Source organism: Terrapene carolina, unplaced genomic scaffold (genome assembly GCF_002925995.2).
Source record: "Terrapene carolina triunguis isolate 2854851 unplaced genomic scaffold, T_m_triunguis-2.0 Scaffold130, whole genome shotgun sequence".
Taxonomy (NCBI): domain Eukaryota; kingdom Metazoa; phylum Chordata; order Testudines; family Emydidae; genus Terrapene; species Terrapene triunguis.
In genome coordinates, this window is record NW_020664481.1 from 2837451 (window position 1) to 2862820 (window position 25370).

Consider the following 25370-nt stretch of genomic DNA (forward strand, 5'->3'; position numbering starts at 1 on the left):
GGGTCCCTGACTCCATTCTTCTTGTGGAGCCAAAGCACTGTTTGCATAACTGATTGGGGTGTGCTTCGGCGCGCCATGTTTGGAGACTATGGGCTGCAGCATGGAGATCCATCAAGCTAACGAGATCGGGGCGGAGGTGTTTTCTGCCCAGTCTGGAAGTCACTGGAGTCCATGATGACCTTGGTCAGCAAATCCCTTGCCACAGCTCCTCTCCAGAGCACCTCCCCCGGCCCAGGCTCACGCTGGACACTGCAGGTTGCAATAGTCAGCAGATCTGAAGAAGCTATAGACATTCACCAGGGGGAACATGATGAGGGCCCCGGTCAGAGACCCCAGCTGCTCTACCGCCCCATACCACACGAGGGCGCTGTGGCTCTGGCTCCGCAGGATCACTCCGGTCATCACCTTCACGTAACTGAGGCTCCCCATGAAGCACACCCAGGAGATGACCTGTCAGAACAGAAAGAGAATCTCCGGGTTGGGTAGCAGATTCCTGGCAGCAGCAGTGTGGACAGGGACGGGGGCTGGGAGTGGGGACAGGCTGAGAGGGGGAGCAGGGGAAGGCACCGGCGCGGGATCCTGGAGCCGAAGCAGAAGGGAGGGCAGCAAAAGGGCGGGGGGAGACTTCAGTGCCAGCTACTTACGATGATGGCGTGCCCCCAAGCCGAGTGCTGCAGGAGGGGGCACGGGCTCATGACAGCCATAGCCATGTTATAGGCCCCAAATCCAGTCCCGGCCACGGAGAGCGCCCCCAGCAGGGCCAGAGACCTGTGTGAGACACACCAAGAGTGACTCCCAGCCGGGCATCCGCACCGCTGCCCCGGCTCAGCCCTCCCTGCCCTGCCCACGCTGGAGTCACAGCTCCCAGAACTTGCTGGGCCCAGACACGGACGAGTCCCACCCACCGCATGGGAGACCGAGAACTGCCTCGGTCTGCCTGCCCGGCATCCGGGCAGCTCCGAGGGCCTGCAGGCAGGAGAGCAAAGGGTTAAAGGGACAACCAAACTCCCCTGGTATTTCTATGGGGGGGTCTTTCCTGAAGCAATAAATACCTCTGCTGCTTTGCTGACTGGACTGTGACCTGCGGCTCACACAGGTCCCAGGGTCAGCAAGGGCTTCCCAGCCAGAGCCAGCTGCCCTTGGGGTCTGCGTTCCCCCTGGGCTTAGCGAGAGGAGAGCTCAGAACCTGAGACTGCAGGGGATGGCCCAGAGCAGGGGGAGTGTGTCTGGAATATCCCCCGGCTGCCAGGGCAGTGAACCACAGGCATTGAGTTTGTGTCAGTTTGTGTTTCACTCCCCTGCAGACCTATGTCTGGGACAGTGAGTGGAGCTGGGAGAGCCACTTGCCCCCAGGAACGACCCCGATTTCCAAACCGGGCGGCCTAGCAGTCGGCTCTGTCCTAAATCCACGCTCTGGCTTGCCAAAGTGCTGAGCAAATCCAGGGGAAAATCAAAGCACTTGCTGACGCCTAGATACGGACTCAGGAGCCTAACTCTAGACTCCCATAACTGCCCCTCCTGGCCAATGTTCCCTATGAATGCAGCCGCTTTGTGGCTGGTGAGGGGTTCTCTCCTCGGCTCCGGTTCCCGTCGGGTGCATCCAGTGTCCATGAGGGGCTGCTGAACAGTCTGGATGGGCGAGGAGCCCCTGTGGGTTTGGGTGTCACCAACCCGGCTCACTGTGGGAGTTGTAACTCGGGGGCTGTGTGTGCTGCCCTAGGGCGTGATGGGGGCACTTACCTGCTGGGCAGAAACATGGCGATGGTGCAGGCGAGCGGGTTAGCCATGGAGCTCAGGGTGGCAGACAGGTGGTAGGCCATGTTGCCATAGGGCAAGCAGGAATAGGCTTGCACGGATGGCAGGATCCCGTTGGTTAGGGAGTTCACCCAGGCAACAAGGAGGTAGATGAAGGCAAACTTGGCCAGAGAGTAGGTAACCTCTGGGTCTGTATGATGGGATCCCTTGTTGGAGCTCGCTAGCTTTCCTCCCCTTGGGGAGTCTCCTCCCCCAGATAGCCTGGGCCCATTCCCAGGGATTTCCTGAAGTGAGTGGAGAGTGATGGTGCTAGGACACAAGTTTTGTCTCGACAGCTCCCACGCCTTGGGCAGCCTGGTGAGGAAGAAGAAGGCTACCAAGCAGGCGACCATCATGGCGGCCAGGAGGAGGAAGAAGACCAGGGTGGAGAAGTTGGCTGGGAGATACTGGGTCTCCATTTGGAACTGGCTGCCCTCGGCGGTGTTGTTGCCCGCGGTTACGTTGGTAACCCGGGTGACGTTGACGCACCTGGCGATGCCGGCGCCCTGGGCCAGGGCAACGAGGGCTGGGAGGAACCCGCTGAGCCCTTCCCCCATGAAGAAGGTGGTGATGTAGCGGGGCTGCAGCCGCGCCATGAAGGGCAGGAAGGTGACTGAGGAGGTGCAGTCCACCAGCGCCAGGCAGAAGGCGAGGCCGAAGAAGGCCGTGCTGTGGGGCTCCCCGGCGACAGGGGAGGTAAAACCCCAAAGGAAGGCCAAGAGCAGGCAGGCCAGGGCTCCCACGGCCACCACGCCATAGATGACGGCCACTTCGCTCAGCAGGCTGGGCTTGAACCTGTGCAGCAGGGTGACCAGCAGCGGCCCCACGTTGGCCAGCTGGATGATGATGGTGATGTAGGAGGGCAGGTACCATTGCTCAGGCAGCTCGGTCACCAGCAGGGGCAGCTCCACCCACAGGCCATTGAGGGCTGCCCAGGAGCCCGTCCCGAAGACGCATGCCAGCAGGTGGGTGAGCAGCGCCATCGCTCGGCCAGCGCCAACCACTCTGACCCTGCAGGGACCCAGAGAGCGGAGCCAGGCTGCCTCTGGGGAGGAGGGAGGAGGAAGGGGGGCTTAGCTACTTCCTCAGGGACGGTTTACTCCAGCCCCGGGCCCCTCCCGCTCCGTACAGTCCTGCTCCCCCCTACCCCACTCCCCAGCGGCCACAGGACTGCTCTGAAAGTGCCTCAGGAAGGTGGAAGAAAGGCAAACGTATCAAGCGTTTTATGGGGCAAATTCTATTCAACTGGCTTGAGACCCTCACAAGCCAAGCACATAGTGCTGAGCCTGTGAAACTCCAGGCCACAGGACCCCACTGAGGCTGGAGCTGGGCACCCCCAAACAGGACTGGGCATTTCTACAGAGAGTGCAGGAGAGAGGACATGGCATTCTGCAGGGGCTGTGAACTCTCTGGCCTCAGAGCAGTGAGGGGGGCAGGAAGAGGCTACCCCTGCAGGCAGTTATCTCCTCACTGCCTCCTGCTGGCTTCACCCGGGCGTCTGGTCCTGGGCCTCTTGGAGCCAAGGAACTGGTGAGATGCAGCCCTGGTCTGGCAGTGCCTGCCTTCTTACCCCCCTGCCAGCCTGAGACAAAGAGGGGAGGTGGGCTCCTTACCTTGCACCGTGGAGAATGGCAGAGGGCCCCCAAAGGCAGCTGATCAATGCTCCTGGGGGTTGTGGCAGAGCTTGGGTCCTGGCAACTTCTCTTTCCATGGGAGGGGGCCCTGCAGGCTGCCACCCCCGATCTACCTCCCTGCAGCCGGACGTCCACAAGGACAATGCAGGCCCCTTCCCCAGCGCCAGCCTGTGTCGGAGTTTATCACCGAACAAACAGAGGCACAAAGGGCCTTGCCGCCGGCAGATGCCAGGAGGAGTTAAGTTGGGAGTAAGGCAGGTGAATTCAAATGTCTGACGTGCTGCCAGCAGCTCCGCCCTGAAACCAGAGCCTGCCTATTCCAGAGGAGCTGAGTCAGTCGCCCTTTCCCTGGCCTTGATCTCCTCCTCCCCAGGAAAACCCCAAGCTCAGCCCAGAACCCTGCAGGGAGCAGAGCCGCTCAGCAGCACCCCTGGAGATGCGAGGATCCTGGGTTGCTGGTTCAGGCAATGCTGCCAGAACTGCAGCCACAGACTCCCCATCACCCCACTGACGTCAGGGGGACCCGGCGTAGCCAGATGGTGCTGACTGCTCCTGCCCCAGTGCCACTGAGAACAAGAGGCCTCATGCTGGCTGGGGTTAGTGACTCGAGCTGGGGATCAGGACTGCTCCCCCTCTCTCTCCTCCCTCCGGCTGGGGGACGTGTCTGATGTTCCCATATTTTACAGGGGTCTGGAGTGGCTGATTCCCCTAATTCTCTCCCTGCTGGGAGATCGGGGTGGTTGCAGCGAGACGAATACACATGGTGCGTGTGGGGCCAGCAGGGATAAGGACATGCAGAGGCACGGGCGGGAAATGGCTACTCAAAGGCGGAACTGGAGACCCACGCAGACGTTCTGGGCAGTTCCTTTGTAATAAAACTTTGTGTTTCTCTTGCACCTTCCACCTGAGAACCTCACCATTCTTCATACCCAGCAATTAATGAACGCTCCCAACACCTTCTGGAAGGGGTGGGGGCATTTTCCCCATGCCACAGATGGGAAAACTGAGACACGGAGCTGTCCTGAGACTTGCCCAAGGTCACACAGGAAGGCAGTGGCAGAGAAGAGAGTAGATTCCTAGTCCTGTGCCTTAATCACTAGGCAACACTCCCTCGCCCTTCTTTTTTTTGCCCTGGGTCACCCATGCTTAACGCAGCCCCAGTTTAGACTCACTTGCTCTTGCTGTCCCACACACCCAGATAGGAATGAATTCCATTGCTCAATTTAGCTTTGTTACTTTCATTGTGTTGCAACTTCTAAAGAGCCCTTTGCCCTTTGGTGAATTCCCTTGCGTTCTCCCCCATGCGTGCTGGTGCCTGGATTGTGCTAATGGGCCAGAACACTAGAGCTAAGTAATAAAACAGACCAGAGAGAAAACGGCTGGGCCCTTTGACATGCGGCGTGGGCATATTGGACAGCACAGAGCCTGGCGCTCTGGTAACACACTGGACAGCTCTCCTTGGGCCAAGGAGCAGCCTGGCTGTTGTAGGGCTCTGCTTAGGGTAAAATGTGTGGGGTTTGGGAGGAGGATTTAAATTCTCATGATACTGCCCCATCATGGTACAGCGCCTTTGGCAGGGTCTGTGAGCATCCAGTGGGAGAGGCGGAGGATGGTCTGAAGGGCTCCGATACAGACTCCGGTCTGGTTAAAATGGGGACCAGGAGAGGGCTCAGAGCTGCAGCAAGCCTCTTTTAAACCTGTTTCAATGGACTCCTCATGCCCTGGGGTAGAATCTCGGGGGAGGGTTCCATATCGGTACCAAATCCATTGCCAGCTGGGAACGTGCCACGCTGCATGTGTTGTGGCTACTCAAAACATCCAGGCGACAGTGGGAAATAAAACTCCGCTTCTTTCCAAAAGGAGAATCTGGACCAGCATTATGGGGGCCAGGATACACAGTGGAGCAGGTTCGAGTCCAGCCAGCAGAGGGCAGTGCTGCATACACACACTGTCACGCTGGGTAGAAGCAGTGATGACGTTAGCTCCCGCTCAGGATCGTGAGTTCCCTGTTGCAAGTACCATTCAGAGGCCCCATCCCGTGGCAGTTGGGAGGCTTTAGAAAGCAGATTGTCGTGGAAGCTAGTGACCTCGGATGTTTGAAATTCAGGCCTTGGGCTGAAGTGGCACAAGCCTCTGGATATGGCAGCAAACCTGGGCCCCAGCCCCCAGGGAATTCTCCGAGGGAAAGTCCGAATGTTATTAAAGGCACGGAGCGGTGCCACGGCATGGGAGGGCCATCAGAGTGAGCCAGTCCCGGAGCTGGAGCGTTGGACGGTGGCTCCAGGCTCTAGTTGTGTCCCCGGTTCAGGCCTGCACTCGTTCCTTTCAGGATACAGAGCCGTGTGAGGGATTGTATGCAAACAAGACGAATGGGAGGGGGCAAACGCCAAGGAGAGGGAAGCAAGGAGCCCAGCCGGTGGGAATGCAGGATCGGAGATGGCCTGGGGCAATGGGCACGGACAGTCATTTGGTTTTGTGGGTGCGTTTTCCGGCTGTGTGCTGGAGAAATAAAACAGCTGAGCCTCCAGAAGCCAAGCTCCAGGCCTTGCAGGGACGACTCCTGAAGAAGCTGTTCCCTGGAATGGCCACAAGGTGTCACTCGCCGAACAGTTTCCGATGTCAGCTGTTCACAGGTCCCCAAGAACATGTGCTACTCTGTGACAGCCAAAGTGCCCTTGCCCACTGAGTGGTGGGAACCCCGGCTCTCCCTAAGGCGATGCAGAAATGCTTCCCCAGGCCGCTGGCGTCCCCTGCATCCCCAGCCTGCCTGCCTCCTCTCTCCCTCCCCAGCTCAGCCCCAAGCCCCTCTCCTGCAGCTCCGCGGGGTGGCTGTGTGGATTGGACCATGGCAGGTCCCTGCCCCCAGGAGCTCACAAACCTACAGTCCCCCTGATGGCCCCGTTGCTCACGGCCCTGCCTGGCTTTCCCCCTCTTTAGGGCTCAGAAGCTGCTATGTGAGAGGATGGAGCCATTCACCAGGCGGGGCTGCCACTCGGGAGAGCTGGTGCTGGCTCCCATGAGGCTGACCCGGAGGGGACCAGGGCTGGCTTAAAGAATTCTAGGCCCTGTGCACTATGGAAATCGGCCCTCCCCACCTTCAGTCAAATTTGGTCCCCCTCCCCACCAAACCCGAGCAGCACTGTAACCCCGTGCCCCAGGTCGCAACGCCACCTGCCCCAATCCAGAGGTCCAGGGCCTCCCTGAGATGGGACCCTGTGCAAGTGGTCCCAGAGCGCGCTTGGTTAATCCGGGCCTGGAGAGCTGGGCTGGGGAGGGGCCGGGTCGGTGATTTGAATGGCCCCCATGGCCCGGAGCCCTGCCTTGGTTCAGGCTGGAGCCGTAGCAGCTGGGAAGGAACACCCAAGGAATTCCACCGCTCCCTGCCTGGATCCCACTGCCACTGGGGGGTGGATGCCCCGAGGCCTCCATCGCTGTCTTGCAATGGAACACACGAGTGGGAGCATCGTGCAGCAGGGGGAGATGGTCATTGCTAGAGCAGCCGGATGTGGCTCTCTCTCCAGGGTGGCTTACAGCCCTCTGGTCTAATAACCTTCTAACCCCCTCCCCCCATTGCTTTCCCTGGGGGGTGGCCTGCTCTCGGGGTACCAGACATGCCTCCAGGTAAAGCTTTACCCCTCTCTGTCGCTGCGGGCACGGAGCCCCCTAGTGGAACATGGGTTAGGTGCCCCTCTCCCTTCACCTGGAAGGGGAAAGCACCAGGCTGCTTGCAGCAGCATTGCTGGAAGGTGCTCAGATGCCAGGGTGATGGGCACAGTGGACAGGATGGGATATGGCCTGAGAATGGGGCCAAACTGGAATCCGTTGGGCTTTGGCTTTCTTTTCTGATTCCTTTGCATGGGCTGGAGCCCGGACGCTCCAGCAACGAGCCAGTGCTGCCCCTGGCGCCCCAGACCAGTGCCACCCTCTCTCCCACCCTAGTGACACCCAACCGATCCCTGCGGTCCAGAGAGGAGCAGCCTGCTCGGGAGAGCCCAGGGCGCCCTGGTACGGGCCTTGCAGCAGCTGAAGGCCTAGTGATCTCAGGAGGTTTGTGCCGGGGAGCGGGAGGGAAAGGGGACGGGATGGGGGGAGGGGATGGTGATGGTCTTGGATTTAATTTCGTGGCCTTTGCCGCACAAAGGAGCCGTCGCGGCGCTGTGCGGGCGGCAGGAAGGCTATTTCCAAGTCTAATTGGCCGCTGAGCAGGGGGCAGGGGGCCGCACAAAGGGGTGTAATCAGCATGGAAGGGCAGCGCCTTGGTGTCCTGCTCTTTGCATGAATCTGTCCGACACGTGCCGCCTGGCGTGTCTGCACGAAGCAGCGTGAAATGGCTGCCCCCCCCGCCCTCCCAAATTATCCGCAGCAGCTGACCTGTCATCCGACAGATCGGAGAAGCTAACCTCCAGATCCCTGCTGTCCCCGCCGAACCCAGAACAGATGTGAGCGCAGTCCCCAGACGCAGACGGCAACATTTGGTAACCGAGTGGTACCTGCAGGATGAGCCGCTGGGGAAAGAACCCCTCTTGCCAAGGGCCAGCGTGGATGCTACTCCCCAGTTCAGAGGGACAGAGCAGTGAGGGCTGGAGAGAGCTCTCAGCCATTCCCACGGGGAGCATGTCATGTGCGATGCACAGGGAAGGACCCGGGGAACACGCATTTGACACAAAGACGGGAAATAGGGAACACTCATCAGGTCGTAGATTCCACGGCCAGAAGAGACCACGGTGATCATCTAGTCCGAGCTCCTGGAGAACGCAGGCCACAGACCTGATTCCCAGAGCAGATCTTTTCGAAAAACATCCGGCCTTGATTTTAAAATGGCCAGTGATGGAGAATCCACCACGACCCTGGTAAATTGTTCCCACAGTTAAATACTCTCACCTTGTACGCCTCATTTCCAGTCTGAATGTGTCTAGCTTGCACTTCCAGCCACTGGGTTTGTGTTATACCTCTCTCTGCTTTCTCCCACAACCAGGGCAACAGATCTCATATCCCTGCGTTGGCCCCTCAGTGTCATGCACAGGGAGGGGAAATGGCTGACCCATCCCAGCCACTCTGTTATTGCTGGAGCCTGGCACCCCTCTCTCTAGCGGGAAACGGTGCCAGGGTCCCTTTAAGAAGCATGTCTGTCTCCTGCTAAAGAAACCAGCCCGTGACGTGGCTGGTTTGGCCGATTCTCTACCTCTGTTTGGTCTTCCTTTCAAATAGAGACGTCCGCTCCTCCCTGGATTGCTGCACCTTAAGAGAGCTCTCAGTCCCTTGAGCGGGTGCAAAATGCCACTGCCTGCTTCATGGGCCTCCTCTCTCGCTTACATCCCTGCTCCGGGATGCATCTCCAAAAGAGCTGCTGGCTTTGAGCAGTAAAACACTACCTTGGCTTGGGTCCTGGCTACCTCCGACCCCCTCCCTCCCTTTCCTGGTCACCCAGATGCCACCGTGATGAGCTCTGTAGCAGAAACTAGAGACGCAGACAGAGGTGCTCATGTAGGACACACAGGGTAGCCGTCCCCAAGTTTAAACAGCCGGCTGCCAAAGGCAGGGCATTCTCCTCTGTGCGGATCTGCCTTCTGTGATCCACTGGAGCCTGATCTCTCTGACACCGTGACGTTACATGCACAGGGTTGGAGGGGGCTGGGCCCTGCCCTGAGAGGAGTTTGGGGGGCGTTGGCCATCAGTTCAAATTGTGTCGGCTGGGCTTGGGCAGCTAAACGTGCAAACCAATCCCAGTGACCCGGCCTGTGCGAGCGGGACCCGGAGGGGAGATGGGCTGTGTTCCCACCGCTGCACCGGTAGGAAGGGGAACGGGTGGGGTCGCCTGTGAGGATTGGACCCTGCACTGCAGTCAGAGCCATCTCGCTGTGCCTCCATTATGAGCCCTGCTCCCTGTCCTGCCTGCAGCAAGGTGCCCATTTAGCAGTAGGCTCTCTCCTGGGGGCCTGTTGGAGCCGGAGGCATTCATGGCCCCTTACTGGGCGTAGCCCCTCAGTGCGAGCCACAGGCTTGCGAATGGGGAGAGGATGAGAGGGCTTGCCGGAGGTGCAGGTCAGGATGGTGAGAGCAAAGCCCTTCCGCTGCGCCCAGCCACCGCCCCCAGAGACGCTTAGCGGCTCACGGGGACACTACGCCTGCCTGCAGCGTGGTCAGAACAGCCCCAACCAGGGGAAACACCGAGCTGGCCACCCTCCCTCACTGTCACTGGAGTAACGAGGCGCAGGACACTTCCTCGTCTGACAGAGGAGCACGGCAGTCGGCCCTGCCCCTGGGAGAGCAGGCCAGGAGCCCAGCTGAGTGGGGACCACAGAAGGGGACTTGCTTTACCAGTGGGCATGTCTAGGATGATGCTGAACAACAATACTGTTGCGGGTTCTCTTCCCGGCTCTGCCACTGCCTGGCCACGTGGCCTTGGGGCAAGTCATCTCCCCTCAATGTGCCTCACTTTCCCTATCTGTGAAACAGGGATGATGAGCCTGACTCTCATCACAAGGTGTCTTTGAGGCCTAATTCCGCTGTGTCTGTGACGAGCTTCCCCATCCTCAGCTGGAAGGCGCACTATAAAAGCAGTGAAATGTTATTACTCTTCCACTCTGGTGGCAAACAGACCCTCCCTGGCCATGTCCCGCCCAGCGAGAGGTGCTGCCTGTGTCCAACCCTTCCAGATCCACAGACAGAGCGGCTGGGACGTCCCTTCCATGGCTGGGGCAGCTGCTCCGTTTCTGGGGCCGACCCTCCCTTCTGTCCCGTTCCCGCGCAGCTATAAACCGTCCCCTGTTGGGTTTGGCCCTCGAAGCCCCCACGGTCCCAGTTAGGCAACTATACTTAAACTCGGCTTAAAAATGGCTCCGTGCAGTCCTGTTTCCTGAGCCAGCCGGCTCGGAGGGGGCCTGGGCAGTGTTGGAAACGGGCGCTCTGTGCGAGGCCCGGCGCGGATGGCTGTGGGCGGGAGGGAGGGCAGCACCAGCCTGGCGCAGCGAGAGCTAGGGCCGGAGGAGGGAGCGGAGGTACCACAGGTTGCTCCTTGCCGGCAGCATTTGCATCTGATTTCCATGCGAATGGAGCAGGTCAAGTTGAAAGTTGAAAGGCTTGTGCCTGCCGGTCCCTGCGGGGAAGGAGGGACAAAGGAGACGGTCCCCAGGGCACCGCCTACGCCTGCCTTTCTAAAGGCCCCCAGCCCTCTCCCCCCACTGCCCAGCCGGCAGGCGCTAGCACCGCCATCTGGGGGGAGGGGGGAAGGGCCCGCCGCAGAGAAAGCCATTTCCCTAATGGACGTATTCACCGTAACAGGCATCGAACGGAGACAAAGGGCTTCTCTGCCGCAAGCACAGGGGGACCCGCAGCCCCACTGCCTCGCCCGGTAAATCTCCATCTGTCAGCCCGGCTGCACGCGGTGGTCAGCTGATGCTAAGGCCCAGACCTTGACCCTTGACCCCACGAGCAAATGTCTGTGGAGCTGACGAGGAAGGGCACACACCAGCCTTTTATGCACACACTTTGCCTTGGGACACCTTTCCATTTCCAGCTCGCTAAGAGCCTGCTGTGTCACAGCACGGGCTGTAACATCCCCGCCTCGGCAGGGGACAAAGGAGGAGACAGAGAGGGGGCCTAGGAGAACACAGCTAGCACCGAGTGCAGAGAACAGAGAGAAAGAGACGGGGGAGAGGGAAGACTGGAGAGGGGACGGTACCGGACACTGGGTCTGTCTACACCTGCGGCTGGCCCCTGTCAGCGAGCTTGGCCTGCGGGGCGGTAAAACCGCAGTGTAGACACTGGGTCTTGGGCTGGAGCCCTCCTCCCTGGCAGGGTCCGAGAGCCCAGACTGCAGCAGGAGCCCGAATAGCTATACCACAATTAAACAGCCCCGTAGCCCAGCCGCGGGTGTTTCATCGCAGTATAGACAGAGCCCGTGTGGCGGAGTGGAGCCAGGCAGAGACAGGCATAGGAGAAAAAGAGATGAAGCCAGACAGAAAGGGAACTAGAAGGAAAATCAAGACCAGGGAGTTAAAGCAGGGCCAACTTTCCCTGGGTTCTTTGGAGTCACTCACAGAGCAGCTGGCCGAAGAGTGTTTAACACAAGAGCTGAGAGCAGCGACTGCCTTAGGTCGCTGCCATACCCTGTTTGACATGTGGCTGGGGTATTTAGACCCTGGAATCCCCAGGCGAGCCCCCAGCATCACTTAGCACCCTCCCCATCCCCAAAGAGCCCTGTGGCAGCCGGGCTGGGCACTGGTGGAGCTCAGCAGCGCTGCTCCTGAAATGGCCCATGGGGTCACAGCACAGCCATGAGACGGGCTCCGCCTGTCCCCAGAGGCCTGACAGCCAAGAAATGAGACCCCAGTCTGGGTTATCACAAGGCATCACGCTGGCCCTGTCAATGGAACTGTTCCCCTTTGGGTTTACAGTCAGTGGATCTCAGTGCCGTGTTTGATAGCGGCTGGCATGAGAAGCAGTGAGATGGGACTCTGTGACAACAGGCATCTCTGGATGAATGATTTCCGAGAGTACAGGGAAATAACCGTAAAGCTACATGGGTGCTTTTTCGAAGACAAGGCCACTCAGGGAGGGAGTTCCTCTGGGCTCAGTTTTTAGTGCTCTTCTTTTCCCGCTGCATTCTGGATTGTCAGGCTGCTTGGAATCATCTGTACACACGTATGCAGAGGATATCGCGCTTTGCATTACGGGTCGTGAAACAGATGTATTGGAGAAGGAACCGAACGAGGACTGAGAAGTGGGAACTATATGGGCAAAGGTCCACAAATTCCAACTGACTTCAGCAGAAACAAAGTCCACCTACTTTACCATATGAGGTTTAACTACAGCCCAAAATGGACCTTGGATGGCGAAGATGTTGCTGTTGAGAGGACTCCTATATACCGCAGAGTGACCTTGGACCTAGAGCTAAGCTTTAGACCACAAGTCATAAAGATGGCCGAATCTTGAATATATCACCGACACTGATTGCAGTTCATGCCTTAGGACACCGAAAACAACATACTGCTCGATAGTTTGCCCAATGCATGAGTATGCCTCACCGGTCTGGTCACATACGGCTCCTAGTAACCTTGGCAAGATCCATGCTGTGCCATCGTCCGGAGTCCACGTGATAACTGGAGCTGTAAGATCTACTCCAATGGCAATTTGTGAACAACAGTCTGATGTTCAACCTCTTGAGAACTGTAGAAAAGAACCGCTAATTCGGTACGGAAATCATCTTTGTTCAGTGTTCAGGGCTGTTCAGAAACTGAGAAACCAGGTCAAGGCTGAAACGATCATCTGGTTTGGAAAGGTGTGTGAAGAAGTGGGGATGCCCAGTAATTCACCCTCCTGAACCCATTTGCTTTAGTAAATGTCCCTCCCTTTCGGAACCCTGCTTGAGGGAACCCGCGGACTCGGCTACTCTAAGGAAAATTGCCCACAAGACCACGCAACAGGAACGGTCCCAAGGGAAATAGAGTCGTGTGTACACTGATGAGGGTTCACCAGATGAATGGTGGTCGTGGTGTCTTTATCCAGCGGCCTAATGGAGAGGGTACAACAAAGGGCATTAGTTCAGGATATATTAGCTTGAATCATGTGGCTGACATGAATGCTATTCTCACTGCACTGGAAGAAATAGAGCAGAAATAGAGGCGGGTGTTGATCTTTGTTGACCCACAGGTGGCGATCCTTGGGGGTTTTTTGTTTTTTTTTTAACCAGAATGCTGTCAACAATGCAATTCAGAAGGAGGATGGGAGAGCGAGGCAATACATTGGCTTTAAAGTGGATTCCATCACATTCAGGTATATACAGGAGGGAGGTAGCCGATGATCTGGGCAAAGTTGGAGGATCGGGAACTCAGGTTGGAATGGCAGCCGTCGAGGATATTGATGCCCTACCAAGAACATAAGAACGGCTATACTGGGTCAGACCAAAAGTCCATCCAGCCCAGTATCCTGTCTGCCGACAGTGGCCAATGCCAGGTGCCCCAGAGGGAGTGAACCTAACAGGTAATGATCAAGTGATCTCTCTCCTGCCATCCATCTCCACCCTCTGACAAACAGAGGCTAGGGACACCATTCCTTACCCATCCTGGCTAATAGCCATTAATGGACTTAACCTCCATGAATGTATCTAGTTCTCTTTTAAACCCTGTTATAGTCCTAGCCTTCACCACCTCCTCAGGCAAGGAGTTCCACAGGTTGACTGTGGGCTGTGTGAAGAAGAACTTCCTTTTATTTATTTTAAACCTGCTGCCCATTAATTTCATTTGGTGGCCCCTAGTTCTTATATTATGGGAACAAGTAAATAACTTTTCCTTATTCACTTTCTCCACATCACTCATGATTTTATAGACCTCTATCATATCCCGCCTTAGTCTCCTCTTTGCCAAGCTGAAAAGTCCTAGCCTCTTTAATCTCTCCTCGTATGGGACCCGTTCCAAACCCCTAATCATTTTAGTTGCCCTTCTCTGAACCTTTTCTAATGCCAGTACATCTTTTTTGAGATGAGGAGACCACATCTGTACGCAGTATTCAAGATGTGGGCGCACCATGGATTTATATAAGGGCAATAAGATATTCTCCGTCTTATTCTCTATCCCTTTTTTAATGATTCCTAACATCCTGTTTGCTTTTTTGACTGCCGCTGCACACGGCGTGGATGTCTTCAGAGAACTATCCACGATGACTCCAAGATCTCTTTCCTGATTAGTTGTAGCTAAATTAGCCCCCATCATATTGTATGTATAGATGGGGTTATTTTTTCCAATGTGCATTACTTTACATTTATCCACATTAAATTTCATTTGCCATTTTGTTGCCCAATCACTTAGTTTTGTGAGATCTTTTTGAAGTTCTTCACAGTCTGCTTTGGTCTTAACTATCTTGAGCAGTTTAGTATCATCTGCAAACTTTGCCACCTCACTGTTTATCCCTTTCTCCAGATCATTTATGAATGAGTTGAATAGGATTGGTCCTAGGACTGACCCTTGGGGAACATCAAGGAAAATATTAGCTGAAATAAATGGTCAAAAGATTAAAAAATCCTCAGATGGATATCAAAGCATCTCAGAAAATAACATCCACAGTCGTGAGATTGCAGACAGGCCACCCTGCGGGAGTGAAAATCAATAGGTAGGACTAAGATTTATCCACTCAGCACGTTGTGTTAACACCTGCCCATGCTTTGGAATGTAAGACTGTAAGGGAAGTCATGCTGTTCGGATCGGACCCCTGGGATCAAGCCGTTACCAAGACCCTGAAAGTCGCTGCATTCAGTCTGGAGCTTCATGGCCTGATAGGATTATCCTGGGACAAGACAACAACAGCAACTCATGTGTTTGATGTTATGCAGAGGCTCAGCTGTTTTGCTGCACCAGGGCCTACAAGTGCTACTGAATTATTATCAGCTATCGCATTTCAGTGACTAAAGATATTTCATTGACTACTACATGGGACAAAGCCCTCAGAAATATACTGCAAGGCAAAATGTGTCCTTCCCCCACCTCTCACCCCACATCACACATCACTTGTCTTCTTACAGTGTGACGGCCGTGAGTTTGTTCAGAGCTTAGCACAATGGGACCCGGATCCTGTTGGGGGCCTCTGGACACTACGGTGCGATAGATATAAAACAATAGTAATGAGGGTCCTGCACTGGCAGCTATGATAGACAAATGGGGTGTTTGGGTTTCCCTCCGATCTCTGATCACTCTCATTCTGTTTTGGGCTTAAGTGGAAACAATCCAAACTGGCAAAAAAGTGAGGCAGTCGTCAGCAGGATGAACTGAAGGGCCCAGGGTTCGGGCACTAACCTTGGCGACCTGGGTTCAATTCCCTGCTGTGCCGCAGACTCCCTCTATGACTGTGGGCAAGTCATTTAGCCTCTCCGTGCCTCAGTTTCCCTTCTGTAACATGCGGATGATAGAACTTCCCTACTGAGGATAACTCCATTAAGGTTGTGAGACTCTCAAGTGGGACGATAACGGCAGTCAGATAAGTACCTAGACGGATAGATATCTCTTCTTTTTCCAACAGGGAGAAAATCTCAATCCCTTTTGTCATTCAGAGAGAAAGCTCCAGTATCAATAACTTGGTAGGTTTCAGATGGTTTGGAGTGATGCACTCGTGAGAAAGAGAAGTTGTTTTCCTCTTTTATTTGTTTCTTTGTATTTTTTAATGATCCTTTGAGTCAAACCCAAAATTGATTCCAGCTGTGGCAGCCTGGTAGCAGTTGGCATGGGCTAGGCACGTGCTCTGGCTGAATTTCCCTGTGGAATGATTGGCCAGGCTAGCTGGCTTGCCAGCTCTTGGGAAACTCACTGGGTGTCTGGGAAAAAAGAAGGGAGAAGTGGGGAATTACATGTCAGTGTAAAAAAAAAAAAAAAAGAGGATTGATAAAAATGACAAGATCATTGATTGAGAAATGGATTTTTCCTTCCTCCAAGTGCAAGTCTGCAGACAATAGGTGTTTCCTCAATATGCAATAGTTGATGATTGTTCTAATGCTTCGAACACCAGGCAGGCATGAGCCCGAACAGAATCAAATGAATCTGCGATTGCTCGGAAAGGGCCACTTTCCAGACAACACTGGGACTTCCCATGGGTTAGCTGGGCTCATTGGGCTCTATTGTGTTTGACATTTTGTCATTTAGAAAACAAAGCTGAGTATCACTTGAAAGTCTGAACTGAGGCAGGAAGCGTTAGTGGCTCTGGGCTGGCGCGCCTGCCCGGGATCTGTGTCCCTGATCCCACAATCGGATCCATGCAGATGGACCCTGCAAACCTGCGGATCCCATCGGGAGTCTGACTGAAGGATTGGGGCCTAGTTGGGCAAACACATATCAATAAAATAAATAGCACTTACACCAGGGTTTCAAAGTGCTGTGCAGATATTAGGAATTCCATCCTGCTCCCAATAAATGCAAGGAGAGGCAGATCCGACTGTAGCCAATTCATCCCCAGAACAATCTTTGCTTTACAGTCAGGGAAACTGAGGCATGGCCAGAGGCTAGCTGACTTACCCAAGGTCACACCACACAGGTGATTGTCATGAACCATGATCAGAACTCAGGAGTGCCTGGTTCGTAGGCGCACATTCCATCCACTAAACTAGACCATCGCTGCCTTTCGCCACACAGCTGGTGGGTTTTTCAGCAGTGAAGTGGTTAACAGTCTTGGCTTGGCAAATGGCCGTAATTAACAGGAATTAGCACCCCAGTGAGATGAACACGGAAATAAAGTCCATAGCTGTGTAGGTGCCGCTGCTCCGGGCTGTCAGGAAGCAGACTCAGAAAAGCAGGGCACCAGTCTGAATTGTATTGAGGACCCCATTACATGGATGGAGCATGGACTTGTCAGTCACACTGGTGGTTTCTATAGTCCTTGCTGATAACACTGAATGACCTTCCGGTAGAGCCAGTTCTCAGAAAGGCCCCTCTCAAAATACAAACAGGGAGACCTTCAAAGAGTGAAACAGATAAGGTGAGTAAATAGAACTTCCCGGGGATCAAAGGGGGAGGGCGCCAGGGTTTATATTCCAACCTGTGATCTTTCAGCCACATCCGGATGGCAGTTTGTTATACTGCCGTTGGAGGTGAGTGTTGGGGAGCAGGTGTGGGGAGATACAGGAAAACAGTCAGTACTGCCAGCTGCATGGGCAGGGGACAGGAGACTCAAGTCTGTCAGCTCAAAACAGCCTTAGAACCATCTCCTTTTGGGGGAAAAGAATCACGATGTGATACTGAGCGTTCACCCCAGGCTGCCAGCTAACCTGGTCTTAGGCCTCCTGAACCAGCCAGGAAGGGACATTCTGATTCCAGCCCCTGGACTCCAACCTGGCCCTGGCATTTTGGTTCTGAGTTGGCTCCCAAACCAGGAGGGGCCCATTTCCTTTCTCAGGTTCCCAGCAGCCCAGACCTTGAGGTTTCAGCCCAAGAGGGCAGAAGCCAAATTCTCTTTCTCACGAGTCTCAACGTTCTGAGCCAATCTCTCCTCTGAAGATTTGGTGCTGCTGGCTCTGACCCCAAGTCCAAGCCGGACCTGAACATCCCCTCCCAGCCCCTCTGCAGTAGATTTAACTACAAGCTAAGACTCCACCACTGCCCCCTAACTGGGGATTCAAGCCAAGCCAGGGCTGACCCCCACATATCATGCCCTGAGACTTGTAGTTGCCTGTTTGATGCCTATCTCCCCTGCATTCTGCTCCTGGATTGGCCTGGTGAGTCACTGCTGGAGGGCTGGTTAGCATCACCCCTCTGTGCTAGTGCAGGCTTGCTCCCTCTGACAGGGAGCTCCTCCCGCCTACCCCTGATCTCACTCCAGCAGACATCATGTCATCTAGGCCTGTTCTGCACGATTGAAGGGGTTTGGTCTGCTTCTCTCCACCCTCCTTCCAAATCCCATCCACAGAGACGCTAGCCTTGGTTACCTCAGCCACTCTGCAACGAAAACTTGGTCCAAACGGTTGGATTCGGAGCCTGAGCAGCAGAGCTCGGCCAGGACCAGGGCCTCTGAAGTTGGGAAGTCAAAACAACGGGCTCCCTAGCTCCCCTTCCCATTTTGGAGATAGACCTGGGTAGCCACTGAGTTCGGGGGGTCCAGATGTGGCAACACCAAGAGTCTCACACTGTGTGCTTGCCGGAACCTGTAGGCCACCAGCTTTGCTTGCGCTCGCACCTCCTTTGATACACAAGCAGAAATTGCTTGTTGGTTGAGTTCACCAGTAAGGATAACCTGCAGCTTGTCCTTCCTCTGGGAGGAGGGGCTGGCCAGGGCCACACTCCATGGGCTGCACTGAGCTCTTGGGACGTACTGGAGTCATCCCAGTGCAGGGCAGTCGGTTGTGTTTTAGAGCCCAGGTACTGGGTGCAGAAGGGAAATGCCTTCACATGGACAGTTTGGATTTTAACCCTGAAGCAATCAGGCTCCTCTGCATTAGACAGTAACACACACACTTTACCAGTTCATTTAAAAAGGAGAATGACCCCCTGCCCAGGCTGTAAAGGGGTCCCTGCGGCTTCCTAGAGCAATAGGGAGACAGTAACTCAGCTACTGAACTAAAGGAGCAGCCCCTCTAGCTCTGATCAGCAGAAGAGACCCTGTCCGACTGCCCTGCTCTCCATGTGGTCCAGAAGGCAGGAGCCTGAGCAGAGATATTCACAGCTGAGTAGGGATAGAGTCATTCAAATGAACATGAGCAGTGTGCAAAATCCCCCAGTTGGCTTTCAAATCTCAACCGTCAAGTTTATTCTGTAGAGGCCCATTTTAACTGTCCTTCAAGGGCATCTTGATGTTAGTTTGTATTAGACTGGACCAAATGCTTTCCTGGTGTAACTCCCTTGCATGGGTGTGTCACTAGACGCCTGACAGTTGCTTCCAAGGTTTAGCTGTGCTCACCTCTAAGTCATCCCGGGGATATTCCCAGAGAGGGTGAGGCTCTTTGAAGCTCTCACAAATGACTGGAACGCCCTGCTTACAAACGCTGGGGTACACACTCTAAAGCATGTATAGGCAGCTCCCTGCAGGATGCTTTTGCCAGACAACCTGGAGCCCTATATGTGAAATGCTGGGCTCTGGTGCATGCCCTGTGTGACAGCTGCTCTTTCAGCCTGGTTCCTGCACCGCACTCCCACGCACAGCCGAACAAGCAGGTGGAAATATACGGGCAATCAAAATAATGTGGACTATTTCAGACCTCTCTTGCTATTCACGTGGTGGCTACACCCGCACTTCAGTCATTTGTTATTCTAGCTGAGCTAGGTTTACAGATCCATCTTTAGCTCGCTACAGTTGCACAAGCCCAGGGCAACCCTCCTGGGATGAAGTCATTTGTTTTCACAGAACTTCACTCTGAACTCTTTGCCTTATCAGCTCTCCCTCTCCTTGCTAATCACACTTCCAAAATCCGCTGCTTTAATTTTGTTCTCCTGCTGCTGAGCTCTGTGGCCAACTTCTGGACTCCTGCATGAAGCCAGAAGGACTGAGCGTTGTGTGGGGGTCCTCGGTGGGAAGCAGAGAAGTGAAATCTTCCAGGCTTTAGTGAAGCAGCCACACGCTACCCCTGGGTTTTGGATCCATATAGTCCCAGACCCAAAGCTGCTTCCATCTCTTCACTATCCAGCTCTGCCCTGGAAAATAGCTGTGTGGCATGCAGCCGGCAGAGTCTCCTTGCACGGCCACTCCACAGCCCCTGCATTATCCTGTCCAGGGCGACCAGACAGCAAATGTGAAAAATTGGGACAGAGGGTGGGGGGTAATGGAAGCCTATATAAGAAAAAGACCCAAAAATCGGGACTGTCCCTATAAAATCGGGACATCTGGTCACCCTAATCCTGTCCAACAGAATTGCTTTGGTCTCTCTGTATAGACGGCTCGCTGTGCAAGGACGTGGGGGCAGGCTCCATAACTGTTTCATGCCCTGGCTGGCATTCAGGGATGCAATCGGTTGTTTCATTCTGAATCTGCGCTTAGGACATCTGTGAAGTCTTGTGCAGTTTACTGGGTGTAAGACTGGGCTGGGAGAACTGGCTTGGCTAAAATAAAAATTCCTCCGCGGGAACTTTCGCCCATATTTAGAACCAAACTCAAATCAGAACTTTCTGGAGGTTCTGAAATGTTTGATGATGTCTGAAGCAGAGGGATCTCCAGACTCCCCATTGGCTGCTGCGGGGCGAGCTCCCCCCACCCCTTTCTGTCTGGCTGGGGGGAGGGGACGCAGGTAGCTCCCACCAGGTGGCAGGGGGAAGCAGGACCCCTGGCTGGCTGTGTGTAGACCGTGGTGGGGGATCGTTCCCACAGTAAGAATGGAGGGGAGGGGAGGGGAGCCCACCTTGTGGCTGGAGGGGGGAGAAGCAGGACCCCTGCCTGGGGGGGGACCCCACCGAACAGCCCCCGCCTGGTTCATTCATAAAGTCCCCAGTTGCGGTCGCTTAGCGACCCCAGCCGCGCAACGTTCGAATGGCGGCGGCGGAGCCAATGGGAAGGAGGCGTGTGGGGTCGAAGGGACTGGAGCGTCTGGGACCCGCAGCAGCCTCTGCTACCCCTCTGTCCCCCCTCCAGTGTTCCGCTCTGCGGTAAGACGGGCCGGGGAGGGGGCATCGGGAGCAAGGGGCCGGGGCTCCCTTCCTCTCCCCTGGAAGTGGAGTGTCTGTGTGCGGAGCTCCGGGCCCCTGGTCGGCGGGGGGAGGGTACCCCCTCCCGCGGGTGGTGGTGGGGCTAGGGAGGCATCCCAGAGCCCCTCTCCCCAGGCGAGGCGGGAGGGGGAAGAGAAATCCCAGAGCCCCTGTTGGAGGCGGTAGCTTGGGAGTGATATTAATGTTTCGAGCCCTACGAGCCCCTAATCCTGATCCTAGGGTAGTAGGGAGCCCGTTTCCCAATCACCAGCCCTAGTGTGGGACCCCAGGCTGGGTGTGTCCATATCAGGGCCAACGGACTCTGTACCTAGGGTGAGACAATGGGATGAGCTGCACTCAAAGGGCACTGGCAATGTAAGGAGAACATGGTAGGGAATCCTGAGAGGGGTCAGGTGGGAGGTGTCCTTTTGCCCCAGGGTTTTGGGTATTAGTGGGGCATAGGGTGTCTGACCCATGGGTGCTGGACACTGGTTGGCAGCTGGGAGGGGATCAGTTCTTGGTCTTGTTTCTGGTTACATCTGGTTCTGATTTTCTGAGGGGGATAGGTCTCCAGAAAGGGCTGGGAAATGCAGTTTATCAGGTTGCCCCAAAGCCACGGGGGATATCTCCCACTGCTGCATGTTTCAGTGAAAGCAGAGGTATCATCAGCCAGAAGGTCAGAGTGTCAGATGCTGTGGTGGCCTTTGAAAAGGCCTGGACAATTGTGCGACTGATAAAAAGGTGAGTTCCGCAAGTAACAGCGAGAGAAGCAGGGCCGGCTCCTGCAGGGGTAGGAAAGAATTCCCCTTCATGTCCAGAACTGCATGACGGGTAGGCCCTTTATGGAGATTTTTTTACCTCTCTCTGATGTGTCAGGTAACAAACTTTACCCGAGGCAGAAGACCGAATTGATGGGCTGATCCAGTATGACTAAGTCTGTGCCCCTATCTGCAGACAATCAATAGTATAGCTTTAGCAAGTATGGAACAATTCAGATGATGCAACATTGGACAGCCAAATGGGAGAGCCAAGCCATGATGTGTTTTCCACTCATTCAGACCATAAAGCGGATGAGGCATTGCAGAGGCTCCAGAGATAATATGCGTCTGCTTTGTGACTCCGTGGGCAGTTGGCTTGTCTCTGCTGTGTCTAAAATAGGGCTAAACCCAGGTTTACTTGATCTGGTTTGGAGGACTATTTACATGATCTAGAATTCTGTTTTTAAAATGCAGTTTGACTCTTAAAAATGGCATAATAGGGCTTCACCTTCATTGTCCTGCAGTGATTTTCAAGGTCATCCTTACCCAAGTTTACAAATAAAAATCTCTTTTCTCTAACCGCCAGCCCCACAAACGGCCCCGGGCTCTGAAAGTCAAGCTGGGTTCTTGACTTCTCACATCTCACCACAGACAAAAGCTTCTGTGCTCAGTTACAGCTGTGCAGCCTCAATGCACTGTACCTGAGGCCAGAATGAGACCCTGCAACAGGGACTTTGTAAATCATTTTCTTGATGAGGCATGAGGCAGGCTAGACCCCTGCTCCCTCCCCAGAGCTGTGCTGGCCTTGGTCATTGCATTCAGTACGTGTGTTTCTGGCTGCACAAGGGAGCAGTTCCATTGAATAAGAAGGTGCCTTTTTAGTTACTTGTCAGTGCAGTGCTCTGGGAATACATGTTCATTCGATTCACTGATTCAGGTGTGAACAGTTAATGGTATGTCTACACTGCAGTCGGGAGGTGTGATTGCAGCACGGGTAGACATACTTGAGCTATGTGGGGGCTTGTCTACACTTGAAACGACGACGCTGTAGTGCTTCAGTGTAGACAATGCCATGCAGTGTAGACGGGGTCTCCCATTGGTGGAGGTAGTCCATCTCCCTGGGAGGCAGTAGCTAGGTCGATGGAAGAATTCTTCGGTTGACCTCGCGCTGTCTACACTAGGGGTTAGGTTGGCTTAATTAGAATGCACAGGAATGTGGATTCTTCACACCCCTGAGTGATGTAGCTGGGTCGACCCTACTTTTTCGTGTAGACCAGGCCTGAGCGTGGAGGGTTTTAACTCTCGAGCTGGTTCGGCCGACAGCTTTAGTCTTCCTGCAGACAGGGAGCCAGTGCCATCAGTGACTGGAAGCGTTACAATTGCTAGCGAGGGAAGGAGGTTGGGAAACAAAGAAAATCCTAGGGATGAAGGGCCAGGGAAAAAACCCGATCAACTTGTATTGTGCCTAAAACTCTCCGAAGTCCCAGAACAAGGAAAGGAGGGTTGACTCATCACGATAATGCTTTTCAATAAACCCCCCAGCTCCACATGTTGATTTCTTTGGCTGCTGTTGCTTAATAAGCTCATCATTTCATAGCCGCCCCGGTGAGGCTGTGACGTTAAAGCTCTGGTAAGGTGAAGTGGGGCGGCAGAGCTCCACACCTTTCCCTGCTCCTGTTGTGTAGCTGGAGACAATGGTCTGAGTCAGCTCCCGGGAAGGTTCTCTGGGCTGGGGCAGAGCTGGCAGCGTTCTCTTTCTAAAGGAAAAGGCAGAGTCTGCAAAATACAGCCCCCAAATGGAGGGAGATGCACTAAAAATGTAGAACGTTGCCCCCCAGGAGCACTCCCAGTTGTGCCCCTGGAGTTTGCCAAGGGACCCTGCGGCTCAGCATGGCACTGCATGGACATGAGCCATGTCTTGAGGGAAATGGAAGGTCAGTCTGCCGTAATGCCTGCCTAGCTCCCCCTCCCCAGGCACGGGATTGGGCGGTTGGCGTTTGATGCGCTCGCATTGCGTTTTATTTGCTGGTGGTACAGAGAACTAGTTGTATTGTACACGCCCCTCCCCTCTTCAGCTCAAATGTGATCTTTGTTCTGCAGTTGGTGCCCAGGCTGGCTTCTGTCCAGCTACAAGAATGTAGAGTTGTGTGGCTGTGGATCCCAAGCAAGGGGAAGATCTCGCCTCCTGGAAAACCTGTTTGGTCGGAAACAAATAACAATGCTGGAGACCTACGGTGCAGCCAGCACAAAACCTCCTGACGTGAGCTTCACGTGGCTAAGAATTCCACGGCCCACCTGTTTGGCTTTGTCCTTTCTGTGCCCTCCCGCGGGTGTAAACGGGTTCACCTGAACCTGATGGTATCTTCCACTTCTGTGTGTAGCATCTTGGCTCCCTCGGGGAGATGGGAAGGGCCTTGACCCCCTTTGCTCAGACTCCTGACCTGATGAAGTGTCCCTCCACCAGGGGAGTGGTGGGAAAGAGAAGACAGCCAGGGCAGGACGTGGGGAAGGGTCTGCTCTCTCTCTCTGCTGGTTCCTCCAATTTCTCTCCCAGGACCGTTTCCAGCAGATGGAGAATTGGGGGCAGGATGCTGCTGCAATCTTTGCCTACCTGCAGGTACCTCTTCAGCAAGGAGGAGGAGGTTAATAAGGGACGGGGATGGTTGCTCTAAAGGCAGAAGACTAGGAGTCGGGGTTCCCAGGCTCTGTGTGATGTGGGTGAGTCAGTCTCTGTGTGCTTCAGTGTTGCCATCTGTGAAATAGGGATAATGAGGCTCACTCACAGGATGCAATGCCAGCGATGATTGTTGTTATTATTAGAGCACCCAAGAACGTGCTCGGTGTTGTGAGACGGCAATCATTCCGGTTCGAGATTCCTGGCTGGCAGAGGCCACATCAGGGCTGCAGAGAATGGTCTGACTAATGATCCCCTCGTGGAGAGCTGGCATTTCAGATCATGCCTTTCCTGATCTGCAGACGTTTGGTTCCCCACTCCACCTGAAGGCAGTGGAAAGGCGCCGCAGTCTGGTGTGGTTATAACAGAGTCGAGGAAGCAGGGTTGTGATCTGTCCCATGAGAATCTGTCTCTCCACCCAGGACAATTTGTGCCCGCTGTAGTAGCTGAGAGGCAGCATGGCCTAGTGGATAGGCTACTGATCTGAAAGCCAGGAGACCTAGTTCCATTTCTGCCTTTGCCACCCACTTGGTATGTGACCTTAGTCATGTCACTTCACCCCTCTGTGCCTGTTTCCCCTCCCACGCTTTGTCTTCCATGTCTGTTTAGATTGGAAGCTTGGCAGGGCCGGGATCGTGTCTTATTGTGTTTGTGTACAGCCTTCAGCACAATGGGACTCTGATTTCAGCTGGAGTCTCTGAGCGCTACCATAATATAACTAACCAGCTGCATCTGAGGAAAGTGTACCCAAGCGACGCAGGGCCATACCCCAAACAGCGCATCCTCCCTCTCTGCGGGGCTGTAGGAGGGGTAGCCCCACAGAGAGTCTTGCCTATGTTTCCCCTCCCTAGCTCAGCAATCACTCTGCCATGTCACCTACCAGCTGGGGGTTGTGCTCTCTGCACTGAGTGGCTCTTTCCTTTGGCTGCCTTGGGGCGGGGGCTGTAAAAAGCCAAGGGTCAGAGAAGGGACTGTCTATGCTCCATCTGTAAGTGTGCCTGCTAGGACCCCCACCCCCATACACGCCTAGCTCTTTCCAGGTCATGTGGCGGGATTCCCCTCGGGCTATGGGGGTGGGGGGGGGGCAGCCTTCTGTCTTTTCAGGTTCAGTGGGTCTGAAGTCACCAGACGGTGAATGCACTGGAAGTGGATCAGCTGGCAGGTCGTCTCCTCCTTGGGGAGTCCGACCCCCCCCCATGTGGTGCTAGACACTGAGGCAGAGAGCGCCCCTGGGGGCAAGGCAGAAATGGGCTAGTGACACAGTAAGGCGAACAACTCCGTGCAGCTAAATCAGCTGTGGTGTGTCTGGAGCTGCCCCCTCCTGCCGATCAGGTCACTGCAGGCTCAGTGCAGGGGGGTGGTTTGCTCGCCCAGGAGTGTGCTCTGTGCATAGGCTCCCGTTCCTGCCAACCCCACCTTTGGAGTA

At 54.9% G+C, this 25370-nt stretch overlaps 1 protein-coding gene across 1 annotated transcript; it reads right to left on the reverse strand.

The window, feature by feature from the left end:
- Positions 1–237: 237 nt before the first annotated feature.
- On the reverse strand, positions 238–2777 carry SLC52A3 (solute carrier family 52 member 3). The gene is made up of 3 exons (XM_024200949.2): positions 1741–2777; positions 645–768; positions 238–450 (listed from the first exon to the last, which is right to left on the reverse strand). Exons 1-3 carry the CDS (start codon positions 2775–2777, stop codon positions 238–240), a joined length of 1374 nt encoding a protein of 457 aa, XP_024056717.2.
- Between the last annotated feature and the right edge of the window lie 22593 nt (positions 2778–25370).